The sequence below is a fragment of the Myripristis murdjan genome, chromosome 13, assembly GCF_902150065.1.
Source record: "Myripristis murdjan chromosome 13, fMyrMur1.1, whole genome shotgun sequence".
In the NCBI taxonomy this organism is placed as follows: Eukaryota; Metazoa; Chordata; class Actinopteri; order Holocentriformes; family Holocentridae; genus Myripristis; species Myripristis murdjan.
The window spans coordinates 20026595-20036393 of record NC_043992.1 but is presented as its reverse complement, the minus strand read 5'-3'; the positions used below and the strand labels follow the sequence as shown (position 1 = coordinate 20036393).

The 9799-nt window shown below is 41.2% G+C and overlaps 1 protein-coding gene across 2 annotated transcripts in view; it reads left to right on the top strand.

Annotated features, from left to right (window-relative positions):
* The first annotated feature begins 4041 nt into the window (after positions 1 to 4041).
* Positions 4042 to 9799, top strand: part of dscamb (Down syndrome cell adhesion molecule b) — a 141456-nt gene continuing 135698 nt past the window's right edge. For both annotated transcript variants that reach the window (XM_030067666.1, XM_030067665.1), the window contains exon 1: positions 4042 to 4476. In XM_030067666.1, the coding sequence (XP_029923526.1) occupies positions 4434 to 4476 (43 nt within the window). In that variant the 5' untranslated portion in view covers positions 4042 to 4433. The remainder of the gene's footprint in view (positions 4477 to 9799) is intronic.

Sequence of the window (9799 nt, the reverse complement as noted above, 5' to 3'; positions counted from 1 at the left end):
GTTTTTCTATTATTATTATTTTTAGGGTTAGGGTGTTTTTCTGCTTTTGTGTTTTCTGTCTGTAAATGCAGTGACACCTGCGAGCTAGTTCAGTTCAACTCGAGCTGCACAGCTGCATTCACACATGATGTGCCTCACTCTCCACACATCATCTACCAAACGCACCCTACCAATTTGGAGGTCTATTTAAGCTGCAAAAATTTCCCATCTCTCCCTCTGACATGTCAGTGCCGCCGCTGCCCTGCACTGCTGCCACTCTGTCAGCCCCTCCACTGCCCCAGCATCCACCTGTAGGCTCCAGCTAGGTGGGGGAAGATATTTACTCCCTAATATCTATATGTAAACACATCTCTGGGAGTGATGAGCTTGGAGCCTTGATGCCTAAACTCTAACTATTTTCCTCTGCTTTAATAAAACATGAGTTGTCTGACTGAACAGACCACTTTCTTCCTTTAAAAAGAAATTCAGATAAATAAATAAATAAATACATGAATAAAATTACCTTTCTCTGAGAGTAAATGTGAAATTTAAGTTTAAAATGTAAGATAAATTACTGTCCATGTCCACTATGAAGGTCATACATCAGTTTTGGAGTTACACAACATTTTGCCTGTCACATATCTCCGCACATGAACTTGTGTATGGAGGGTTGACACAGTATACCTCAGCCCATCAATCATAAGGTCAAGGCTCTTGTCGACAGAGTACAAAATTGTGATATTGTCTTTCACATTGCAAGGAAGCCAGACCAATTGTACAGCTGTCTGCTTGGTGTAAGTGATAAACGCGAGCACCTGTTCTCATAAGAATGGACCGCCTGTCTAAATCCACCGCCCACAGAAACATGTGATCTGTACGTATCAACAAGCTGCATTTGATCTTTGTATCACCACAGGCTACGTCGACAACCCACTTTCTAACCTCACTTTGCACACACTGTTTGCTTTTACATTTATTTTTAATTTCTCATTGAAACTCGTTGATGTTGTGTTCTTGACACATGGTAAAAATAATAATAATAATAATAATAATAATAATAATAATAAAATAAATAAATAAACTACTCACACATCCCTCATAGATAAAGATATTATTGAATACACTAGGAGTTTTTTTTTTCTTTCCTTTTTTTCCTTAAAGTGAAAGTTAACCACCAACTACATATCAGACACAGCATAGGGATCAAACATGAGTCATACATAGATTTACTGTAGGTTCATGTTAAAGTGATTTTTTTTCTTTTAAACCTAGAATATCTGATTTCCTTGCTCAGTCGAGTTTGACTGATTTTATTCAAAAAAGCTCCTTCTGTCATTTGGCCCATGCAAGTTCATTAGGTCACTGCTGAATGCTGCTCTTTGCATTTGTTTGCTTTCAAACATAGTGAGACTCTGTTTATACTGCTCGCCTTGCAAGCAGGAATGTAAATATACTGGTATGAGTGTGTATGTATTGTATATATCCTATACGATATAGTCCTTGCTAGTTGTTGGTCTACTTTCCTGGTCACGAACGTTTGAAAATGTCACCAAGCTTGATTGGACAACATCCTTCCACCTGTCTTCAGAGCAGTTTTGTGATAGCACTGCAGTTTTCATTTTCCCGCACAAATTAATTAAATTAAAGCTTTGGATTTGAAAACTTTGTCCAAGCAGCTAATATCAACTTAAGCTATTATATATCTTCTATCATTTAATGTAGCTGAGGGCAAAATACTGAGAGTAACTAATACCTTGGCTACACACACACACACACACAGCTGCCAGGTGTCATTGTATGAAACTGCATGCATGTGAACCACAGCAGCTCTGACAAGGACACTGCACTGAGCAAACTTCGCCGAGATAAGCGCAAGTGTGAAAATTTTTCAGCCACACACACCAAATGGCATCTTCCATCTTAATTGCTCATATTTCACAGTCGGTCTCTGCTAATGAACTTCCTTGCTAGTCCATGCCAAGAATCCAGCACTTGGAAGTCCGGTTCTCCTAATCCACTTTAAATGACAGGCAGGAGCACTGACCCACTGCCCTGATTCACCCATGTTGGTTCTCAGGACCGCAGAGGCTTCAACACAGTGGAGTTTCTCCAGCACATGTGGCTTGATTGTTTGTTCACGGCTCATTTATTCCCCATATTTCATAAGTATAATAAACATCTGAATCCAACACTATTTCAAAAAGATGAAATCAGCCAAAATGTCATTTAAATTGGGCCATCACTGAATAACTTATTGAATAGAGGTCAAAAAAGGAGAGCCATATATTTTTTAAGGCGGACTGGAACAGTGTGTGCTGGTACAAGAGTTCAGTAGTGCAGTGCAGTCAATGCAGCTGACGAACAGGCAGGCAGCGAGGGAGATCAGCAGACAGACGGGTGGACTGATAGACAAGTGTAACACATAGAGAAGACAAAAAGACAGGGAAATGATGAGACAGACAGAAGACAGACAGAAATACTGGCTGGGAGAGACAGACAGACGAGCTGCGCCTGCGCTCAGAACCAGGAAAAGGTCAAGTCCTCCAACGGCACCACGCCTCCTTCCTTCTCTTTCCTCTGCTAAAAGACAGAGATCAGAATAATTATTACTTACACACACATACACACACACACACACACACACACACACGCACACACATAACACACTCACGCTTGTGCATTTGAATCATATATGTCCTCAATAAAACCTTTTATAGTGAGACGTACAGACATGCATTTATGGTCTTACATCCATATTCACACATGCACACACATCGCTAACCAAGCATGATCATTTAATATATCTAACAGGATTTTTTAAATTTATTTTTTCCCCAGTACACACAGACATTCTTTTAGTAGTCCAGTGATAAGGGCAGAAAATTAGTGTCCTGGGGTAAATAAATGGGATTTCACTTTCAGTATTCTGCCAAGTGGAATAGCAAAAGAAATGCAGACTGCCCTGCTGGTTATATTGCATCCTGTGTAACCCTGCTCAGTGCTCAGGCCCACAGGCTCCCACAGCCTGTGCAGCTACTCTCTTGACTTCAAGGCAGGCATTAAAATGGAGGGGTGGTGGTGTTGGTGGGTGGATTATGGGGTTGAGGGAGGTGGTATGGAGTGTGTGTGTGTGTGTGTGTGTGTGTGTGTGTGTGTGTGCGCGTTTGGGGTGGGGGATGCATTTTAACCCTCTCTTCACTGCAACCATTGACAAAGTGTTGCCTGTTTTTTATTATTATTATTATTATTATTATTATTATTATTATTATTACACTGAATCACTTCAGACAATTAAACGCTGTCTTTTTAAAGTCTGTTTTCTCCTCCATGCATTCAAATGAACACAAATATAGGCGTCATTGGATGTCCTTGTGTATTTCCATCCCTGAAGGGAACTCTCCCCAGTCTTTATCTGTATGTAAAAGACGCCATTGGCTAAATTCAAACCAAATCTCGCATAAAATATGCTCAGCGCACCTGCTCACCCACAGAAACAACGCGCACACAGTCAGGACTCCCTGTTTCAGCTAGTATATCACCGTGCGTAAAAAATGCTATCCTAGGTGCCTTGGTGCGTCAGGTGCGGCTCATTTCCTTAATGCAAATGCGCCAGTCACTGTATGCTGTCATACACTCACCTCCAGCAGTGCCTTGCCCTTAGGACCGACTGGCAACCGCCTCTGCTCCTTTAAGGCAATGAGGAATTAAAGCGTCTGCAGGGGCAGGGGAGAGGGGTTATTCTGTGTAATGCTCAGAGAGTCAGTGTGGTGCGATTAGAGAGCGGCAGCGGGGAAGATGCGCTTACTCGCCTCTTGCTGGACGCACAGAGGCGGTGAGGATGATCTGACTTTGGAGTCTGAGAAAAATAATTGTTTTTCATTCTTATTGAACCACCCTCTCCCCCCGTTTGCTTCTTTGCTCTTTTAGTTATTTTCATTTTCTAGAATTTTGATCTTTTTTTTCCCCGCTTCAAGAATGATTCGTCTTTCATTTTTTATCTAGGATTTCGGGACATTTAACTTTTTTTGGTAATTTTTTTTCTTAGAGATTTACTTTCGCCAAATTTATTTTTCGGATATTTTTTTTAGGAGCTGCTAACAGAGTGGTCTGACTCAGCATCACACCTGGGCTTCACCCCTTCAGCATCCCTTTGAATAACAGGGAGAAGCAGCAAGACGCGGAGCAGAGGAGGAGAGTCTGAGCACAGCTCTCCCCAAGACAATCACAGAGGCTCATATATGTTCCAAGCGCAAGTACAGGGGGTCGGGAGAAAGAAAAAGAGTGTAACAACAAAGTAGGAAGGTGATATTAAAAGTAGAGACTTGGAGCGGTTTCCTTCAAGACAGTGGCAAATGTTTAACCTTACCCTAAGCGCACAGAAGAGAAACCCAGGGAGGCACCGGTCGGAGGAAGAAGAGAAAGCATAGCTTGGGGGGGATTGAACGGAGCAGGGCATGTGGATATTGGCTTTTATCTTTTTCCAGAGCATCTTGAATGGTAAGTTTCTCCGGCTCTTTTTTTTTTTTTTTTTTTTTTTTTTTTAACAGTGCTCATTACCTATTCCAGAAGGCAAATCACCGGTAGACAGCCAAGTGACTGAGGAGGGAGGATGGAGGTCACCTGTGTCCCACATGAAATGGATTTTATATGGTTGTCAAAAGGCTGACACCCTTGATAGAGGGAGAGAGACGGGCGAGGCATGAACTGCGTTTTAAATCGTTTAGGCTCTCGTACTAAGTATTAAAGACACAGCCGTGGCCTTGAGAAAGACATCCTCAGCTAAATGAAATAAAATGGATAAATTACATGTGTTTGGGCCTGCATTTATTTGCTTGACTGGAATTATTTCTGGGAGGTTTGGTTAGATATGACCTTATAGGTTAAGGTCTTAATTGCTCATTTGCATCCAGTGAATGCAAATGATTTGTGTTTTCTTTTTTATTTGACACCTCATGATGCTGATTGTGTCACAACCTTGTTCTGCTGTGGCCCTTAGTAATAAGTGACGTATTTGATATAATGGACATTTGGTTTAACCCCTTTCCCCTCCCCCACAAGGAGCATATTTTTCAAGTTCAAAGTGGCTTAAGTCAATAGGGCACACAAGAGGCATCAAATGATACACACATTTAAGTGTTAGAAAACTGTATTTTCATTCATGCATATTTTGGGGTTAAAATATTCAGTTGTATTTATGGCTCTGACTGTATGTCTGCAACATCTCAACATCCAATGGGATCATCACAAATTTGATCACAGTTTTATGATCATTGTATTGGAGTATAGATTATGGAGGGAAAAGAAGTGCCACAATTGTTTATGGCAGTAATTAAAGGAAAAACCTTGCAATTATGGCCAGAAAGATTCCACGGAGGCCGCGCATTTTACAAAAACTGGGAGGAAAAAAAAATCTTACTCAGAATGCAAAAGGTATTTCACAAATACACCAAGAAAATGTAAAATAAAATTTCCATTGAAAGAGCCTGCAGCTTCATTCTCTATTCAAACACTGTTACAGAAACCTACATTTTGGTTGTTCATTTTGTGTATACGTGAAATACGTGTGTGTGCATGTGTGTGTTTGTGTGCTTTTTACACATGAGTTTGTGTGTCAGTGCATGCATGCATGTGGTTGACACTGAATACACATGAGCACGCGCTCTCGGCGTGCCCGTGCGTTTGTGTGTTGAATTTGTGTGCTCATATATCTATAATCAACTAGCAGAAATTTGATACAGTTTATTGCATTCACAGGATCAAAATAAGCATTTATTGGCTAGAGTCCCTTCTACAGGGAGGGATTATGGCTGACTGGGTGTGTACGAAAAGGAGGAAAGAAAAAGGGAGAGTCAAAGAAGGAGAGAACAGGGAGGCTGGAAGAGGCAGAAGGAAAGAAAATGCATGGAAACATGTCTCCAAGCAAAATACAATGTGGCGACAAGATGGGGATTGTTCAGATACTGAATCAAGCCCACAATTGGTTAAATTTCTATCAAAGGGCCAAGCGAGCTCAATTCACAAAGCAAAAAATTGGGGAAGTGAGGATTTAGAGGTATGAATATATTTTACCACGTCGGGGGGCAGTTATACGATATGGTGCACCCACAGTGATAGGATATGGTATGTCCCCAAAATGGATTTTCCTCCTGGCCTGGATGATAAAATAAGGCTTCGAAATGGATTTCTGTTTCTGTGTCGTCTCTTTTTCATTGCTGAGGCAACCCTCAGTCAGCGCAGTTTATTGACATTCGACTCCATATAAAATGGTATCTCCCTCAGCCCAGCTTCTGCTGAAACTCATAAAGGAACAATAAGGAATCCTCATTAATCATAATCATCTGACTCTGACATTAGATCAACTGCCATGCAAGACTGTGTCCATTTATTGCATAAGGGATTATTGAGGAGGCCCGTGGCAAACAACTGATAGGGAATAAGCAGCAGACAGTGCCAGTTGTGCAGATATTATACTTTTTTGTTTGTCATTTCAACTGCAATGCATTTTTTTTTTTTTTTTTTTTTTTTTTTTTAAGAATGTGTGCTTGTCTCAAACGCTATTAGCATTGTCATTTTATTTGATTTCTCTATCACTGTACAGGAGCCTAACTACATGACTTTGTCCTCTGCGGTTGGATGTTTTGTTGATTATCATGAAAATGAGGTGTTCATCGGCTGAGCAGGCGTTGTCAGAGTGAATGAATGACCTTGTAGATGGAAGCCAGCACAGCGATTGGATTCTAGACAATTCTTGCTGTTTCAGAGTTAGGCCTATCACATGCTCACTGGCCTGTCTCTATGGTAACCTCCGTTATGGGTGTCAGGGAAGTGGGAGTTTGGCTCTGGCTGCACACTGAGGTGACCCGGAAGTGCCTGATGAGGACCTAATCACATCCTGAGACTTCAGTGTGTGTGAATATCCGAGTGATAAATTGCATAATGGTAATAAAGTGGCCAAATGTTTTAATATTGATCTAAATAAAAATCCTGATTGTGCGGGAAAGGAAAATAGGGGCCTATCTTTCTCAAAATGCACTGTGTTCATTTCTCTACGGGCTTTATATAGCATAGTGTCAGTTTTCTGAAGTCAGCAAATGACGTTAATAATTTCTGTCATTTAAATTGGCTTAACTATAGCAACTGATTTATCATTTCAAGCAACTAAATGAACCTGAGCTGATGCAGTGCTCCTCTTTGTGATCATATTTCTGCCACTGACAAATGCTAAATCTGTCATTTTCACCATCAGCCAACAGCCACATTTATTTTTTGCGTTATTTGTAAGAGCTTCCAGTTTCCTGCTTTCCTACATCTATCAAAATGGAATCTATAAATTCAGCCATCTGTACAGGAGAGGAAACATATTAAATATCTCTCCCTGAAAGCTGCCTCTAGGCAAAACCACAGCAAGCTCAAACTGACCCATTCGAATTCTCATTGCAAAGATATAATGAGGCACGGCTTCTCGCATAGTCCCCACAACTAGTCCAATAATTTATAGACATACACAGCTTAACCTGATGCTCATGACTTAACAGGACTTATCTCTTTTGTCTTCAATAAATGAACATTTACACTGAGGTCATGAGATTGTGCAATCAAATTTTGATCTCAATTAACTGTGACCTTTCTCAGGGTAAAGACAGATCCGCTCTGAAATGAGGAAGCTCCTCCAGAGTGTCTAGTGCAGTGTAGCTTACAGTACAGTAAATAGCTGCCAACATCAGTTAGCCTGCCAATTTTAGATGACCCCACATTATTAGCAACCTGAAAGTGTGGATGAAAATGCTACGGGGACTGAGGTGGATAGATAGATTGGGCTGATCTTGGCTGCGAGTAGAAAGGAGGGAACCAGTGTTTGCACAACCAGCAGCATCTCGGTACAACGGGGCTGGATTGGTATTGTTTTGTCACTCTAAAATTGTCAAAAAATGCACATGTGGAAAACTTAGCAGCGACAGCACTTTCTAAAAACAATGATATGAATACCCAACATAATCCACATCCCTCATTCTAGGGAATTTAGTAGGGAACTATTTCCTGCCGAAGAACACTGGCAAACTATATTCATCCGCCCCCAATGAGCACAAATAAGAGGCAGAAGTCAGAAGAAAAGGAACAGCTCAACAGACTGGAAACTTCCCCAAATCACAAATCTGGATAGATAGATTGTTAGATGAAAAGGAGGGTTAAGTGGGAAAATATCAGCTTTACACCTGATACAGCGGCTGCAGTGGCTTTGCACAGACTCCTGAGAGCGATGGAGAGAGTGCTTGAAACCTGATCAGCTTTACAGATACACTTACAGCCGTCAGTTTGTTTACTAATCATCAATTACAGTTTGGATGTGGTCTCGCAGCTCATGAGATTAGATTACACCCATGAAAACACACACTGTAGAGTCAGCGATAGATCATCTTATGCAACCTTACTCTGATATGAATATGTGATAAGCCAAAATAAAGTTTACAAACCCACTTAAATGTTGCTCAGTTCTTCCCTGCTTATCCTACGAGAGGATATGTTCAGTTACATTCTGAACTCTGTGTGTGATTCCAGTGGAAAGGGCTGCTAATGCTGGATAATGGATACCCTGATGTGTGATCATAATAGATATCCTCTTGTTCATACATCCTAGCTGTATAATGAGGGCTACTCTACTGTACCATACCTCCTCGAGCCTGTCTAGTTCTCTAATTAGGAGCAAGCTTTGGCGACTGGTGTGTGTGCATGTGTATGCATGTGCGCTGTGCTTCACCCAATGTAAAATCTAATTACCGATCACACTGTGTCTGTCTGGATTCCGCTGAATCAGAGGTGTAATTGCGGGAGCCTGCGCGTAAATGTCTCTTGCATTAAAATGTTAACGATATCATTTAGCATCTGCAGGGAAGAGGAGAAAAGCCCTCAGCACCCAGATGTAGGTGTTTGATCATGCGTGTAAAGTGAGGTTGTAGTACATCTGGCGGGGGTTTCCCTCTCAGACAGGGTTCTCAGTAGAGAGGATGTTTTTAATTCACTCAGCACCTGTCAAAGTGACATGTTATATTACTGTGCTGCACTGCACAGGTACTGTAGTGGAGGAACTGGTGTAAAAGCTTTGTTTGACAGAGTAAAACAGACTAAATCACGACAGAAGCACTTCTGCACAGGAATATCGGCCTGCATAAGCTTGAAATATAATGACAGTAAGAGATAATGTCTCCTAGTGACCAGAGGAATACTGCCAAAAATTTCTGTGTTATTCTCAAGCTCTAGGACGGTATGGTTAGTGTTTGGAAACCCAAACTCAACCCCAAAGCTACAAATCAAGATGGCTGTGTCAAGATGTACGGCCTGGAGCTGATCCACTGAAAATGAATGGGAGACTAACCTTGTGTACAGTGTTTGCGTGAGCTTTTACACCCAAATCAATTTGTGGTACCCAGTTGAGTGCCTCCTGGTTTTCCCAACTGCACCGACATCAAGATGGTGACCAGCCAAATAAGATCTGTATCGATAAAACATTATCTTGCAATAGGTATTGCTGTATTCAACAGCATACTGCCTACTGCAAATGTAAGAAAAGTCTGTGACTATTTGAATAAGTTTATAATGAATATTGAAGAGTCTTGTGCTCTTCTGCTGTGGGCCCTGTTGTCTTTATTCCATGTGGGTGTGGGTGTCAGTATGGCGAATGCATTGGGGTACAAAGTAAGGGGTACAGGCTTTAAGCAACAATGAATAAATAATAAAAAAAAAAAAATCACTACAGTTAGCTAGCTTAGCATGACAGTAATTGACACTGACGTTAACATCTCAGGATGTGTGTCCAGGTCTAGTT